The following is an 18,095-nucleotide window of genomic DNA, read 5'->3' as shown; positions in this document are numbered from 1 at the left end:
GTCTTTACCACTACACCCCAACATTGCGGACTCTCCTCTATAAGTACAGGTAGGCATGTCGATGTAACATATAAATACTACTTTACTCTAGAGGACAGCAGACTGAGTAGAACGCTGCTTCTAGTCATTGGTACTTGGGTGCAGTCAGAGAGTAGGAGCAGGAATTCTCCTACTAGTTACTAAAACAGAAATGTCAGGAGAGGTGGCAGGTCCTCTTTAAACTATAAAAACTTATAAAAAAATGTCTTATATGATCTCTGACCTGGTAACACTCTAGCAGTGTCCTCATCTTGTATGTCATTCCACAGATGTAACCACATTTTCTTATCTCATTTTTAATTGAATCTATCTTAACTTTCCAGATATGTTGTTTCCCGCATTATATTTAGCTTGTTCTAACTTCTATGGTGAGTAAATTTTTCCCATTATTATCTATTTTTAGTTGCAACTGATTCAATGATGTCTATTAGGCCTCATTCACATTTCCTTGTCCGTTTCACGTCCGTGAAAAAGTCAGTCCGTGTTACCTCCTTGAAGATGTCCGTGAAGCATCCGGGTTTGGTCTGTGTTTTTTATCCTCCATGTGTCATCTGTATTCCATGGATTCATTTCCAGAACATCTCCTAACAGTGGTCAGTGAAAAACGGACGCAACATGATTGCCATCCGTGCTGTGTCCGCGATTTTCACGGACTCAGACATCAATGGACTTGTTTGGTCCTCATTACAGACAAAACCAGTGCACGCCTCCGTGATTTTTTCACTAGTCCACAGACAGTAAAAAACCCATTGAAAAGGGTGAAATTCCCAGCTAAAACCGCAAACATAATTGACATGCTATTTATATTGAAATATGTGCAGCAGATCAATTTCCTCATGGAAAAAAGAAAAAGCGCGCATATTCCACAATGAGTGCAGGTGAATGCACATACGATCCATGCGGATTTATGTGCGTTGCTGCAGCAATTTCTAACAGAGGTTTTTGGTGTGAATTGGATTCAGTTATGTCCAGATCTCACCCTTCCACTGAAAAAGGTGAAATCTGCAGCTAAAACCGCAAACATAATTGACATGCTGCGGATTTGGAAATCTGTAATGCAGGTTAAATTTCTGCACTGAAAAAAATCTACAAAGTGTACATTAGATTTGTGAACCAGTACACGGCCATGAGCGCACACTCCCGTTTTTTTTTTGTTTGCAGATGCTGTGGTCACAATTGATCCCGGTATCTCATTATTACATTAAACCTGGGTGCCTGCTGTTTTAAATAGCAGAAACCCGGTAGCTATGGAGCCCACTGTGCTCAAGAGTGGGTGCCATCTTTAAATGGCTGGCCACCAATGTATAGTTACATAAGGCAGTCAGGAAGGGGTTAAGCACCCATTTATTGTCATCCAAAGTTCATTTCACCCCTTTACCAGTTCATAACAACTGGCTAGCCTGTATTCCCGCTCTAGCATCTGAGGATTGGACTAACAGAATGAGTCCACACCTAACAAATAAATACAATTATGCATTATTAATTATTTGCTTGTGATCCTACAATTGCTGTAATGGAATACTAGATCATGAACAATGATGGATTGTTGAAGGAATCTTTATATTTAGCCCAGAAATTAATATCAGTGAATTGAATGGTGAACAGATCATCATCCTCTGTATCCTTTTGCAAAAATTAATAAAACTGTAATACCACATGAAAAGGTTACATATCAACACAGAGGATGTCCTGAGAAAGGTTATAAAGTGTAGGGCTCATGGCTCAAAATGGATTCTGCTTTGTAGGTATATGAAGATTAGCACTAGCATATATCGACTACTTCACTGGATTATGTTGTTTTCCTTATAGGCAGGCAATATACTTATATGCACTTTATACAGGTTTTTCTTATTTTCCAAAAGTGGATTCTGTTGTTCTATAACTGTATAATAGATCCTTCTTATACATGGGCTAGAATGATGGTCTGACCCATGATATGACTCTGGGCATGCACCATCTAAATCCTAAAAAAAAACACAAAACTGTTGTGGTAGCAAAACGATAATAATGACCCATAGAATACCAAAAGACTACTCCAAAATGGAGCTATTAAAAACCATACCTCATCCTGAAAAAATCCAACCTCATCCATCTACACTGAAGGAAAGTAAAATGTTTTTGTTCTCAGAATGTGATGTCATAAAGATGATTTATTTATTTCTATAAAATTTTAATTGTGCAAAAGTAATATGTAGTGTGGAGTGGAATTTGATCCGAATTTCATGAAAAATTTGATTCACCATGAATCTAAATTTTTTGGAGCTTCGTGGTAACAAATAAATTTTTCTTGAAATAGCTGTAAAAAAATAAAAGATACATAATCACCTCATCCATTTAATTGCGGAGATGAGGTGAGTATGTATCTGGCATGGCATCACGTCAGCACGCAGGGGAATTGCCACATTTTCTAAAATCAAGATGGCCGTGATGGCCTCTCTACAATCAAATGGATGAGGTTAACCCCCTGATAGGCTGAATGTAACTGTCAGATGCCGCAATCAGTGTTGAACGCAGCATCTGAGGGGTTAAATAATGGGGGAGGCCCATCATTGTGCCCGCTCCATACAATTGAATGTGATTTGTTATGAAGTAATTCGTAACAAATCAAATTTTTTGTCGAAGTTCGGTCAAGCAACTGAATTGAATTTTTTATACTTCGCTTATCACTAGTACTATGATCATAATCATAGCATCTAGTGTTGAGTGAAGTGAGCTTCGGATGCTTCATCTGAAGTCTCTTTGTTCAAAACTTCGGAATAATACTGTACAGAGATCCGTCTCCGTACAGTATTAGAATGTATGGGCTCCGATGAGCCAAAGTAACTTTTTCGCGAAATCACGCGTGGAAAACTACTTTAAAACTTGAAACCAAACTCGGCTTCGTTTCCGACTAGTACAAAGTTCGGTTTTAATTTTTAAAGTGGTTTTCCACTTTAAAAAAATCAACTACCGAAGTTATTCAATGAAGTCACGAGCGACTTCGTGAATTACCTACTTTGGCTCATTGGAGCCCATACATTCTAATACTGTATGGAAAAGGATCTCCATACAGTATTATTCTGAAGTTTTGAATGGAGTGAGGATGATAAAGCATCTAAAGCTAGCTTCGCTCAACACTAAGCAACCCATACAACCTACAACAGCAATGGCATGCAACCCTCCCCCCCCCCCCCCCACCAAAAAAAATAAAAATACTCTGTCCTGGAGCCCAAAATAGGCCAAGCTTTTAAAAAGGTTAAATAAGCTACGGTATTTAATACAGAAGAGCACATAAATGATCTTTCTGTACAGTGACTTCTTTTTTCTTTCTTTTTGACAGAGAGTAAACCAGAAATTCAAGCCTTTCCCAGCAAAGTAGTAAAGAAGGGGGGCAGCGTCACAATCAGGTGTTCTTCCGCATATTATGAAGGGATGTTTCGTTTACATGGAGAAAAAACTGCATATGTTGATTCCAAACACGATGTGCGAGAAGAAAACTTTACTCTGACAAATGTGCAGGAATATATTTCTATTAATTATTACTGTAGTCAGTATTCCTGTCATATATGGAGTGAGAAGAGTGATTTTCTTACATTAAAAGTGATAGGTAAGTAAATGTATTCAGTAGACACGTAACACAGTATGTAGTAATCATTACAATGTTAGAATGATAACCAGTCAGGAAGATTCTTCTTTAGGCCTCCTTCACATTTCCATTTCGCGTTTTCCACGGACAGCACACGTACCCATTGATTCTAATTGTCTGTTCACAAATCATAATTTTCTTTACTTACTGTGGGTCAGTGAAAAAAAATCACAGACGAGCACTACTTTGGTCTGTAATGCAAACCAAACACACAAATGTAAGATAAAAGTAATGTTAACCCTTTCATGACCTGGGGTGTTTTGGTCCTTCATGACTACAGCAAAATTTCAGGTTTTTGAAATGCTGCATGCTAAAGGTGATTTATTTATATTTTTTAAGCCTGCCAAAAATGTTTGTATCTGGGGGGTTTTCAGGACACATATAACATTCTAGTGAAATCAATAGATTTTAGGTTTTAAGTAGTGTGGTGATGTGTACAGTATAAGTGCTGGGAGGCATGTATACCCCACCCAGATACCTCAGCTGAGTGAGATTGCTAAAACCACTGCAGCTTTCTGGATTTCAGTTAAGTGTAGTTTGCCGAGACAGTTTTGTCTAAATGTTGTTCTGGACTGGATTTCATGTGGACTGGGGATGGGATTGCAAGTCCACACCCTTCCACTACATGTATTGTCTTTTGCCGGAGGTGATCGCAGGTGAGGCCTGCTGCTGGAGTCAATGATGATAAAACAACCCTCTGTGTATGACTTGTAGGGAGGAAGGCTGAGGAAGCCTGAGAGGCTCTGTGTGGTCTCAGCCAGGAGGCTTTGTAAAGCCTGAAGTTTGGGGGGCCCAGCGACGCTACTGAAAGAGGGTCGCACGGTCAGAGTGGGAGGACTTCTGGACCATCTCCCCCCAAGAATGCTGGTGTGGTCAGAGCCTGGAGACTGCTGGACCATATATGGCTGAGAAAGCCGGATATAATCCCGTGTGTGAACGGCGCTCTATAGGTGAGGTAGAGACAACACATGTATTAAGTAGAGCCCAAACGGACAGGTGTTTATTTTCGATGTTTGTGTGTGTGATGGTGCTGAAGTGCCAAAATAAAGCACCTTTTGGACTTGAACCCCGTTGTCAGAAAAAAAGGCTGTGATTGTGACCCCCTGAGAGAAGGCGATCCCTTACAGTAGGGAAAAATGGTCAGAAGTGGGGGGGGAAAAAGATTTTTTTTTTGCATTTTTGTGTGCTATGTTTTAAAGTATTTTGGTCAATAAAGAATATTCAGACTAAAATTGAATCCATTATTTCTCCTGCGTATAGTGAAATATGTATACCTTGTGTAAAGTATGACACCGCTATAGTTTTTCAAGAGTAACTAAACTTTTGAATACAATTTTAATAAGATGTCTCTAATGCCCTAATAATAGTTTTTTAATACACTTTATTAATGGATTTTGTATTTTTATTACAGTTCCCCACCCCCAAAGCGCACCATTCCTTTACCAAACTCACATTTCTGTACACCGCTGACTGCTCAGCAGTGTACAGAGTACGTGCTTTAGACATTTTATGAATGTGGCTGCAGCACAGTGAGTATGGGCAACAGCGCATATTGCTGCTCCTGCCCGTGCCTCCTGGAGGTTTACTAACTCCTGGCATAGCACATGGGTACCCTGTAACCATGTGGTATACTGTACCAGGATTAGCTTCAGGATTACTTCTGCCTGCTTCGTGTACAGAAATGTCAGTTTTAAGCACCCAGGGAATGGTGCGCTTTAAAGGGGGGGGGTTAATAAAAATACAAAATCCATTAATAGAGCATATTAGAAAAACTACACTGCCTGTGTAAGCCGTGTACCGGGGTGGGCTCCCCAGAATACAGCGAAGTCACAGACAAGGAAAACGACACTGACACCAGCTTACTATGCAAGAACAGAAACTTTACTTAGACAACGAGTAATAACATAAGCATCACCAAAACAATACAAACATGCATAGAAAATGCTATATCCCCGGACCCACAGTCAATGTCCCTGCCCACTGGACGGGCCTAGCCGATGGCAGACACAGCAGAGCCTGCAAGTCGTGCTGTGCCACTACAGAGGACACCCTAGCCGATGGCAAACGCAGCAGAGCCTGCAAGTCAATAACTGCGCTGCAGTCCAGTACAGTACAGCCTAGCAAAACGATCTAATCCTAACTAATTAATGCTAGGCCTAGGCTAGTCTCTGTAACTTCAGGCGCCACACAATATAACAATCAGTAACCAGGTGTACTGACCTGCGTCCGTTCTGGGCCCCGAGGTTGCAGCCTGCCAGGGATGGCCACCAACCTCTTAGCAACCGTGCAGCCTTGCTTGATGATGAGGCCTTCTGTCCACACACTGAACTGGTCTTCCTGGGACAACCACTCTTTCAAAAGAGCTGGATTCAGTCAGGGTATAACAGCTACTCTCCTTCTGAGTGTCCATTAACTGCCAGACATCTGCAAGCCAGGATGGAATCGGATTCAGTCCCTCACAGCACAATCCTTCCACCATGCCAGATCAACACTTCCTGGTTCACTCACAGGCAGCAGCATGAGTCATCAGCATGAGTCATCATCTGTTTTGCATATTCAAATCTCAGAGTGTGCTGGCTGTAGTTGCAAAACAGTGGCCTCTAGTGCCCGGCATGCCAAATGACAGTTCAAGTACAGACATTATGCAGAAATAGCTGTTTCACAATCTCACACCTGTCCACAAAAAAGTCGCCACCTGGATTTGACTAAGCAAATAGTTATGAAAATCCTATTGGACAATTACTGCATGGGCGATTATCTTTCAGCTTGCAATAAGTTTTTTAACCCCAGCTGGTGCAATGAGTTGCTTCTCATTTCTTAAACAACCATGTCGAAAGACACATCTCATGGTCGTGGAAAAGATGTTAGTCTGTTTGAGAAAGGTCAAATCATTGGCATGCATTAAGCAGAGAAAACATCTAAGGAGATTGCAGAAACGACTAAAATTGGGTTAAGAACTGTTCAACGCATTATTAAAAACTGGAAGGATAGTAGGGACCCATCGTATTCGAGGGAGAATTGTGGCAGGGAAAAAATCCTGAATGATCGCGATCGGCGATCACTTAAACGTTTGGTGAAATAAAATCGAAGAAAAACAACATTACAACTCAGGGCTATGTTTAATAGTGAAAGTAAGAGCATTTCCACATGCACAATGCAAAGGGACTGGGACTGAACAGCTGTGTAGAAAACTACTAATCAGTGAGGCAAACGAGAAAAAAAGGCTTCAATTTGCTAGGGAGCATAAAGATTGGAAGAAAGTCATGTGGTCTGAGTCCAGATTTACCCTGTTTCAGAGTGATGGGCGCATCAGGGTAAGAAGAGAGTCAGATGAAGTGATGCACCCATCATGCCTAGTGCCTAATGTACAAGTCTGTGGAGGCAGTGCTATGATCTGGGGTGGCTGAAGTTGGTCAGGTTTAGGTTCAGCAACAGTATGTGCTCAAAGAATGAGGTCAGCTGACTACCTGGACATACTGAATGACCAGGTTATTCCATCAATGGATTCTTTCTTCCCTGATGGCACGGGCATATTCCAAGATGACAATGCCAGAATTCATCGGGCTCAAATTGTGAAAGAGTGGTTCAGGGAGCATGAGACATCATTTTCACACATGGATTGGCCACAACCAGGGGTCGAGTCGAGGGGGAACGCGTGGGAACGGCGTTCCTGCACTTTTTTCATGGCAGGAACGCCGTTCCCTTTCAGGGCAAACGGACCAGGAGGGGAAGCGGTGAAATCAGATTCACAGGGGGCGGAGCGGGGGCGAGGCCCTGCGTGACTTGCACTGTGCACGGCAGGCTAAGTGAGGAGGGAGGGGGAGCGGCTTCAGTTGAGGACGGAAGAGGAAGCTGTGTGCAGTGGTGCTGGCTGCGAGTGACTCACTGACTGACTGACTCCCCCCCCTCCTGGCTGAGAGCTCCCCTCCTCCTATCCTGAGCCTGCGACGAGTGTGACTGTCTGCTGAGGTGAGCGTGGCTGGACCATCCGACTGGACCGGGGTCCTGGTGGTCCGGTCCAGACCAGTCTAAGTGTCCGTGACTGTCCCCGAGTGAGTCCGGGGGCCCTAACCCGCCTGGTGGGAGCGCCGGTGGCGGTGACATAGTGATAACTTAAGCCCAGCAGCCCCAGACCAGACCAGTCAATACCCCCTCCTTTAGGAAACAAATCTCAGTCAGTACTTTCATCAGATGTGACTGCAGGCAGCACAGCAGCAGGCCAGAAGCGATCGATCAGCCAGGATTAATGTGCACAGCCTGGGTGGGAGGCCCCCCTTACCCTGGTCTTAGGCAAGTGACAAACTGCACCCCCCTCCTCAATCTTAGGCAAGTGACAAACCCAGCTCTGCTACATCTACAATGAGCAACTACAACAAATGTAATGCCAAACTGCAGTTCCTCTATGTGATTGTGATGCCTTGGATAGCTTCCACTGGACCCACAGCCTGTGGGTCCAGTGGATGCTATCCAAGGCATCACATAGAGGAACTGCAGTTTGGCATTACATTTGTTGTAGTTGCTCATTGTAGATGTAGCAGAGCTGAGTTTGTCACTTGCCTAAGAATGAGGGGGGCAGTTTGTCACTTGCCTAAGGGAGGCCTCCCACTGTGCACATTAATCCTGGCTGATCGATCGCTGCTGCTCTCACATCTGATGAGAGATTTCCTAACGGGGTATTGACTGGCATTAGGGACGGGCTGGTGGATGAGGGCAGCCACCCGGTCCTGCCTATGGATCACCCAGTTTGCACTTAGCTATGCCCATGCCACGGGGTCCCTGATGTATTAACTGACCAATAACATGGAGATCCCAGTGCCAGCTGCCTTGATGGTGGACGATTGGCATATACTTCTGCTGTGGGCCACAGCAGAAGTATATGCCAATCGTCCACCAGCAAGGCAGCTGGCACTGAGATCTCCATGTTTATTTCATGTTACTTTTGCAGTTGTTTGTGTAAACTGGCACTTTACAATAAATGTTGCACTGAATTTTTAGCGAAATATTTTTTATTTTTTTTTGGGGGGGGGGGGGGGGGGGGTTTGCAGTGGATCTTGGGTGAGTTCCCACACTTTTTTTTCCCAGGACTTGACCCCTGGCCACCGCAGAGTCCAGACCTTAACCCCATTGAGAATCTTTGGGATGTGCTGGAGAAGGCTTTGCGCAGCAGTCAGACTCTATTATCATCAATGCAAGATCTTGGTGAAAAATTAACGCAACACTGGATGGAAATAAATCTTGTGACATTGCAGAAGCTTATCGAAACAATGCCACAGCTAATGCGTGCCGTAATCAAAGCTAAAAGGCATGTGTGACCTTTTTTTTTTTCACAGGCAGTGCATTATTAGGGCATTAGAAACATCTTATTAAAATTGTAATCTAAAGTTTAGTTACTCTTTCAGCTGAACATGTACAGTATTTTCCTCACTTAAGTTTATACAGAGACTCTGTACATGGCCCATAATTAGAGATGAGCAAAGTTTTGAAAAATTTGATTTGGAAACTTCACCGAAGTTAGCCAAGAAATTAAATTTGTTACGAATCGCTATAAATCAGGTACACCCAGACCACTCTTCATTGTTAATGGCCGTGTGGCACCTTTAAACAGGGGCTGTTACTGGTATGAGGTTTGGCTGGTTAGGAGGGGGAACAATATGCATATTATTGCTGTTCTGGCTCGCAATCTCCTGCAGGTTGACAGTAAACACAGAATATTAATCAGCTCTGGGATACCCACTTCTTCCAACCCCAGCGCTCTCCTGCCCTACAGGTGGGAGCCCTTTTTCTGCCATCTGCTTTTCCTCCTTTTCCACATCATCTAATATCGATGAAAATATGTCATCAGGAACATCCAGCATCTCCTCTCTCTGCATCTTGCAAAGGCCTCTTGCACATGACCGTATGCCCTCCGAGACATATGGTCCGTGAGTCGGCCACATGTCCCGGAGCGGCATTGATCGTGCGCACGGGAGTACACAGCATCATAGATTACAATGATGCTGTGCATGCCGGGCCAACCGGGGGGCTTTTGTCCCGCACTCATAAGATCATATGAGTGCGGGACAATATCCCCGCTGTCAGCCCAACGTGCACAGCATCATTGTAACCTATGATGCAGTGTACTCCCGTGCGCACGATCAATGCTGCTCCAGGACATATGGCCCATTCACGGACCGTATGTCTTGGAGGGCATGCGGTCATGTGCAAGGGCCCAAAATATGAGGTTGGTCCTCAATAAGACCTGGCCCCTCTAAGGGGTGCAGACTGGATAGTATTGGTTGGCACGCTGGCACTGAAATAATAATGGCTTCCTTCTTATTGGTATTGAATTACATATCTTAGCTTATGGCTGATGTAGTAATAAATAAATGAAACTGATGCATCATAAGTCCCCCTGCATTCTCCCTGCAGTTTCTCTACACTCTCCCTGTCCAATATTCCTCTAATAATCATTTTCAGCAACACTGTCCCTAGTGCATGAGTGCCTTCCACGTCTCTCCCTACAGTATGCTCAGCTCACAGGACAATGGTGGAGACCCCGCGGGATGAGGGTTTTATAGGGCTATGACATCACAGGTGTACTTTCACTTTGTAAGAGATGCAGCCGCCAGTTTAGGAAAAATGTATTCATTACCACAAAGCCCGAGGAAATTTGGATTCGTAGCAAATCGAAGTTTTCCTAAACTCAAGATTAGATAAGATAAGATGCCTTTATTGTCACTGTACAATACAATGTAATACAATGTACAATACAATGAAATGTTGTTTGGAGCAATCCTAGATGTCATGGACAGAGGAACAAGAACTGACATTTAAACTAAAGCATTACACTGAAAAAAAACAAAAACATTGCACTAGAAAGCATTACTATTCACAGTTCACAGCATATACAGTACAGACCAAAAGTTTGGACACACCTTCTCATTCAAAGAGTTTTCTTTATTTTCATGACTATGAAGGCATCAAAACTACCTCTTGAAGCTCATCAAGAGAATGCCAAGAGTGTGTAAAGCAGTAATCAAAGCAAAAGGTGGCTACTTTGAAGAACCTAGAATATGACATATTTTCAGTTGTTTCACACTTGTTTGTTATGTATATAATTCCACATGTGTTAATTCATAGTTTTGATGCCTTCAGTGTGAATCTACAATTTTCATAGTCATGAAAATAAAGAAAACTCTCTGAATGAGAAGGTGTGTCCAAACTTTTGGTCTGTACTGTATATAGCAAGAGCAAAGTAGGAAGTGCTTATGAGTATATATACACACTGATTCAGACACCACTTCAGACAAGAGATCATCATGGGTTCATGAATGCAGCAGTCACTTTCAGTCTGTGGTAGTTTCTATCCTAGGAAGGGGTAATAATCTCTGAGCATTTAGGAGACTGATTGTTTTGGGGTAAAAGCTGTTCTTCGACCTAGTGGTGCGGGCAGGTAGGGCTCTAAGACGCCTACCAGAGGGTAGGGGAATGAAAACTCCTGCCAGTTTGGGCTATTAGAGCAGGACCGCGGCTCTCATTTTACAGCCGGGTCCCCGCTTCCCACTGCACATGAGACCCGTGCTGCGCTTAGACTAGGCCGCTGTAAACAAGCAGCGGCCCAGCCTAAGGCCCCGTAAAAAGGCATATGGGTGGTCACTAAGGGGTTAAAGTGACCCTACTTACTAATAAAGATATTAAAACACATTTAAAAGAAGTAGTCAGGGGCAGATCCAGTGACGTCTCCTTGGATTTCAGTTCTTCATCACTTTTCTTCTTCATTTGGTCCAGACCGTCACGGGCAGGCATCTTTGGTCAGTTGTGTGTAGCCCACTCTGCTATACAAGAAGATACCAGTATTACTATATAGCACATGGGGGACTTCTGCAAATCAGATTTATACAGTTCACCAGTGGCGTAGCGTGGGTTGCCAGCACCCGGGGCATGCCAAGTATTGTGCCCCCCCCCCCAACCTGTGGAAACGCCCCTTTTTACAGATAATGTAGTAGATATCACTAGAGATGGCCTTGCGGTTCGCCCGGCAGTTGTTTTGCGGTGAACTTTGCGCGTTCGCGATTCTCCAAACATGCGAACATATGGCGATATTCGCACCCGCCATATTCTTTTGCATTGTGAAGAACTTTGACCCATGACACATCCATCAGGTGGTACAGGACAGCCAATTGAGACGTTTGAGCACATGGACATACCCCCTACCTTATAAATAAACCTTATCTGGCTGCCATTTTATATTCAGTCTTTTGCCAGTGTAGGGAGAGGTTGCTGTGTGGAGCAGGGACAGACTGTTAGGGCCACAAAAGTCCTTATAAAGACTGGTATAGGTGTGCTATCGATAGGTGTGACATACTGAGGGGTGTAATATACTAATAATATACTTTCTAACATAGAAAGTATATTATAGTGCAATTGTATTGTGCAGCAGTTGTGTGCGATTCTGCTGCGATACCTCAGCTACACAGAGTGCCAAACACTATTGGAACAAATAATTTCTATTGGTGTGATATACCAGTTGCCCCCCATCAAAAAAGTGATTGAGGCAGGGGTGTGATATACCTTCTTCCACAAATACTGCTCTTCTATAGGGACTTTTGTCACAGGAACATTTTGAAAATGACAGGCAGAGGAAGAGGCAGGCCATTCCGCAAGGGTGGTAGGGGTTGGGCAGGTGCACCAGGCCGGAGCCTAGGTGGGAAGTTGCAGAAGGTGCTTGCGATTACATCAAAGGATGCACCAGACTTGGTTGAGTGGCTCACTCAGCCTTCCGCTTCTGCACCCTCCTCATCCTCTCTATCTGCACCCTCTTCATTCTGTGTGCACCCCCAAAGACACCACCACCACCATAGCCCCTCCGCTCGAGGAATTATTTTCCCATCCATTACAAGACCTTACAGATTCACAGCCATTCTTGGCATCGGATCAAAAAGAGGAGTTATCAACGGTCGCCACCCAGCAGTCTGACGACAGTACCCAAGGAGGGTGGTCCCCGCTGTTGCTGCCTACTCAGAGATCTCTAATGTCAGTGGTGGTGAAGGTGACGATGATGACGTGTCAATAGACGTCACGTGGGTGCCCACAAGAAAGGAAGAGGAGGGGAGTTCAGAGGGAGAGAACTTACAGTGCACAGGAGGCAAACTTACAGTGCACAGGAGGCAAAAAGCAGACTGCTAATGTATCTGGAACGAGCCATCCACCATGCACATCTGGCGCTCCCAGGATGCCAGCACATGGCTCCGCAGTGTGGGCTTTTTTTAACGTGTCCGCTGCTGACAATAATGTTGCCATCTGCAGCCTGTGCTGTCAACGCATAAGTCGCGGTAAGCCCAACACTCACCTAGGGACGACCGCCTTAAGAAGGCACCTCGCTTCCCATCACCGAGCCACGTGGGAGCAACGCCGTCAGAACCCACAAAGCCACACCCGCGGTGCTCCCTGTCCGGCCTCTTCTCCTCTCTCCACCCAGTTGTCCTCCACTCCACCTTCCACTGTGCCGTCCTCTAGTTCATCTGGCAAAAGGCAGGCTATCTTGCCCCAAATGTTTGAGCGAAAAAAGATGATGACGCCGGATAACCCTCTTGCCCAACGGCTGACCTCTGGCTTGTCAGAACTTCTAGCCCGCCAACTACTGCCATATAAACTGGTTGACTCGGAGGCCTTTAGAAAATTTGTGGCCATTGGCACACCGCAATAGAAGGTCCCCAGAAGGAAATATTTCTCCCAGAAGGGCATCCCAGAGCTATATGGCCATGTTCAGCGGCAAGTGAATATATGTCTGGCACACAGTGTCGGTGCCAAGATACATCTGACCACAGACACGTGGTCTAGCAAACACGGTTAGGGAAGGTACATAACTTTTACTGCCCACTTGGTGAACCTTCTGACGACTGTCAAGCATGCAAAGAAAAAAAAGACAATACAGCAGCACCTTGCAAACCAGATAAAGTACAATAATGCCATAGTCACAAAAAATATTATAGTGCCAATGCTACGCTCATTTATAAAGTGAGATGCTTGGCAAATACATTTTGTACAAAACCATTTGAGCCCGTCTGCCGAACGTCAAGGCGATCTCTGTAAGACGGGTCCTAACACTAAATAATACCTGTTATACACCTTATCAGGAAGTGTTGGATCCACTTGCATGCTGGGTCCACTCTGCCTTTTACCATTTTTGGTGCCAAAATGGCCTCCATTACTTACAAGGGATGCAGGTACCAACATGCATGCTGAGTCCACTCCATACGTTTCCTTGTGCCAGGCAGCTTCCAATGAATGTAGCGAGAGCAGGCCACAGCTTTAGGGTCCATTCACACGTCCGTTTTTTCTTTCCTGATCTGTTCCGTTTTATGCGGAACAGATCTGGACCAGTTCTGTACCCATTCATTTTCAATGGGTCCTGGAAAAAATCAGACAGCACAATGTGTGCTGTCCGTTTCCGTTGTTCCGTTACGCATGTCCGAAAAAATATAAAACTTGTCCTATTCTTTTCCGCAAAAAACAGATCCTGGTACAATACAAAGTCAATGGATCCGCAAAAAACGGAAGACATTCGTATGTCATTACGTATGTCATCCGTTTTATGCGGATTCCGTTCCTGGAAATGACATTTTTATTTTATAAACTTTTATTCACTTTTTAAAAAAAAAATTTTTTTTAAAAGAAATCCAAACAACTTTATTATTGAAATTTATACATGTTTCCGTTTTTTGCGGATCCTCAAAAAACGGATGACATATGGATGACATACGGAAACATTTTCAGGAACAACGGATCCGCAAAAAACGGACCGAAAATCGGGATATAGAAAAATACTGACGTGTGAATGTAGCCTTATACTGAAACTAATTAAAATCAGCCTATGGGGCAGACAGGCTAATCAGGAGTGCACGACTCGGAGTGCCGCACCTCCAGCGCTGTAAATCTGCAAAGAAAAGGGGGATTAGTCAGCACCTCCCAATGCGCAGGTGTATGCTGCCATGGCTGAAAACAGAAAAAAAAAAAAAAGACAATGCAACAGCACCCTGCAAACCAGATAAAGTAGAATAATGCCATAGTCACAAAAAATATTATAGTGCCAATGCTACGCTCATTTATAAAGCGAGACGCTTGGCAAATACATTTTGTACAAAACCATTTGAGCCCGTCTGCCGAATGTCAAGGTGATCTCTGTAAGACGGGTCCTAACACTAAATAATACCTGTTATGCGCCATAATGGCCGCCATAAAGTTCAGGAAGTTCAAGCATGCAACCCGTGGCACCCGTGTAGATTTGGTGTTACCGCCACGGATTGCATGCAGGCCTGCCTCTTCTTCTCCTCCTTCTACTTCATCCTCCCTCTCCTCTTTGGCTGACTCTTCTTTTTCTGCTGCTACCGTCTCTTCCACTGCGCCCCCCCAAGCTCCCCAGAACCTATTTGACGTGCCAGGTGAGATGTTGCCATGCTGTGATGCATCTGTTGTGCCTGGAAGCCAAGAGTCACATTGGTCCTGCACTCCTTTCAGCTCTGCGGTCACAGGCTGATCAGTGGCTAACCCCGCTAAATTTGACAGTCGGTAAAGTGGTGTTCGACAATGGTGCCAATCTGCTGAGCACGCTGAAACATGGCAAAATGACACACATGCTGTGCATGGCACACATCCTGAACTTAGTCGTGCAGCGATTCATTGCCAAATACCCAGGGGGCCAGGAAAATCTCTGGCCACCGACACCACCTGCCTGTCAGACGTCTGATTTGTGACTGCCCGACGTGATGGAACTCCACCTTGTATATGCTTGATAGACTGCTCTAGCAGAAACGTGCAGGTAACGACTACCTGTACGAACTCTGCCAGTGGCTGTTCATGCGCGACGCATGCAGACTTCTGTGGCCATTTCATGAGATCACCAAACTGGTCAGTTGCAGCCAGGGCGCCATCAGTGACATCGTACGTTACACCTTCTTTCTGGAGCGTGCATCGCGTCGTGTCATTGATCAAGCCGTCAAGGAGCAGGAGCAGGAAGATGAGGAAGTCGCAATGCTGTATGAATTCCCAGGGGGTGTTACTCCATCTGAGACAAGTCAACAACAGGAGTCTGAAGAGGAGTCAGAGGAGGATAGTGCCGGGGCGGAGAAGGAGCAAGAAGAGCATGCTTTAAACTTTTCTGGGATTCCTGGTGTTGTCAGTGGCTGGGGGGAGGAGAACAAGGACAACATTATCCTGGATGAGGAGCAGGAGCCATGCCACTCCACCGCTTCCAGTTTAGTGCAAATGGGGGCCTTCATGCTCCAGTATTTAAAGAGGGAACCCCATATAAAAAGCATAAAGGGCAAGGACCAGTACTGGGTGGCAACGTACTTTGACCCCTGGTACAAACACAAAATGGCGGACATGTTACCACCATCACAGAGGGCTGTCAGAATGCAGCACTTCCAGGCCTTGCTTTGAGAAATGCTGCATTCTGCTTTTGCAGGCACTGGCACAGGAATTTCCACTCAGAGAAACAGTTGCAGGTACCAATCCAACAGAGCATGCAAGAAGAGGGCGGATGTGAGATCATTCTTGCAGCCAACCCATTGACAGCCGTTATCCAGATCCAGCCTCAGGGAACGCCTAGACCGACAGGTGTCTGACTACATCGGGTTAACGGCCGATGTGGACGCTCTGAGAAGCGATGAACCCCTGGACTACTGGGTGTTGTCAGGCAGTGTCCTGTCTGAAAGAACGTTCAGCGCAGCGGGGGGTGGAATCGTGACCGATAAGCACACTCGCCTAGCTCACAACAGTGTGGACTACCTCACATTTCTAAAAATGAATGATACATACAGTACAGACCAAAAGTTTGGACACACCTTCTCATTCAAAGTGTTTTCATTATTTTCATGACTATGAAAATTGTAGATTCACACTGAAGGCATCAAAACTATGAATTAACACATGTGGAATTATATTCATAACAAACAAGTGTGAAACAACTGAAAATATGGACCGCAGAGTGAAGGCAAAAGGGCCAACAAGTGCTAAGCATCTCTGGGAACTCCTTCAAGACTGTTGGAAGACCATTTCAGGGGACTACCTCTTGAAGCTCATCAAGAGAATGCCAAGAGTGTGCAAAGCAGTAATCAAAGCAAAAGGTGGCTACTTTGAAGAACCTAGAATATGACATATTTTCAGTTGTTTCATACTTGTTTGTTATGTATATAATTCCACATGTGTTAATTCATAGTTTTGATGCCTTCATAGTCATGAAAATAAAGAAAACTCTTTGAATGAGAAGGTGTGTCCAAACTTTTGGTCTGTATTGTAGATCTGTGAGGGAAAAAAAAAAGGCCTTTTATGTCCGCTATATGCCTAATTTTTGTGGCCTGTACTGGCCGACAGTTAAATTTTTATCCTGTGACCGCCTAATGTCCCTCCAGCTACAGAATCCTACAAAGTTGTGTGCTGTCAGGTGACGGCCTATTGGCTAATTTTTGGGGCCTGTACTGGCCGACAGTTACTTATTTATCCTGTGATCGCCTAATGTACCTCCAGCCACAGAATCCAAAGTTCTTTGCTGGCAGGTGAATGCCTATTGGCTAATTTTTGGGATCTGTACTGGCAAGTTCTCACAACAATACTTAGTGCACCAATCACTAATATCTCATGAGACCTTATAAAATGTGAAGTTGTGTGTACTGTGGGAAAAAAAAAAATCGCATCATTAGAGATTTTCGCAATGGCGCTTTTTTTAAACACTCAATCTGCATATACAGCGATTGTTCTAAGATGCATGGGAAATGTAATCAAATACACTGCTTTAATGTAAAATTACTTACAGTGAGTTCTTCCTCAACGTTGCGAAAATTGTTGCCAACCATCTTTTCTGATAGCATCCAACTTCGTTTTGGTGGAAACCAGTTGCTGTAGTAGGCCGCGCCTATTTTGCGCATGCACGAAAATTACTTTGCCGATATTTCACATTGAGAAAAATCATGAATGGAGAACGCAAATTCGAATAATACATCTGGTATGTCACTGTTCATGTTGTGGGACTAGAGTTGAGCGAACACCTGGATGTTCGGGTTCGAGAAGTTCGGCCGAACTTCCCGGAAATGTTCGGGTTTGGGATCCGAACCCGACCCGAACTTCGTCCCGAACCCGAACCCCATTGAAGTCAATGGGGACCCAAACTTTTCGGCACTAAAAAGGCTGTAAAACAGCCCGAGGAAAGGGCTAGAGGGCTGCAAAAGGCAGCAAAATGTAGTTAAATCCCCTGCAAACAAATGTGGATAGATAATGAATAAAAATAAAAATAAAATAATTAAAAATTAACCAATATCAATTGGAGAGAGGTCCCATAGCAGAGAATCAGGCTTCATGTCATAGCAGAGAATCAGGCTTCACGTCACCCAAAACTGGAACAGTCTGTAGTGTCCCACTAGATAGGCGTGGGCACTACACAAGGGTCAATTGGTGT

At 44.4% G+C, this 18,095-nt stretch overlaps 1 protein-coding gene across 2 annotated transcripts in view; it reads left to right on the top strand.

The window, feature by feature from the left end:
• The window catches only part of LOC121001612 (killer cell immunoglobulin-like receptor 3DS1), a 77,328-nt gene that overhangs the window by 36,015 nt on the left and 23,218 nt on the right, over window positions 1-18,095 (top strand). For both annotated transcript variants that reach the window (XM_040432784.1, XM_040432777.1), the window contains exons 2-3: window positions 363-407; window positions 3,359-3,625. In XM_040432784.1, coding sequence (XP_040288718.1) covers window positions 363-407; window positions 3,359-3,625 — 312 coding nt within the window. The remainder of the gene's footprint in view (window positions 1-362; window positions 408-3,358; window positions 3,626-18,095) is intronic.

This window comes from Bufo bufo, chromosome 1 (genome assembly GCF_905171765.1).
Source record: "Bufo bufo chromosome 1, aBufBuf1.1, whole genome shotgun sequence".
NCBI lineage: Eukaryota > Metazoa > Chordata > Amphibia > Anura > Bufonidae > Bufo > Bufo bufo.
Note: the sequence above shows the minus strand (reverse complement) of the source record. Positions and strands in the feature narration are given on the sequence as shown.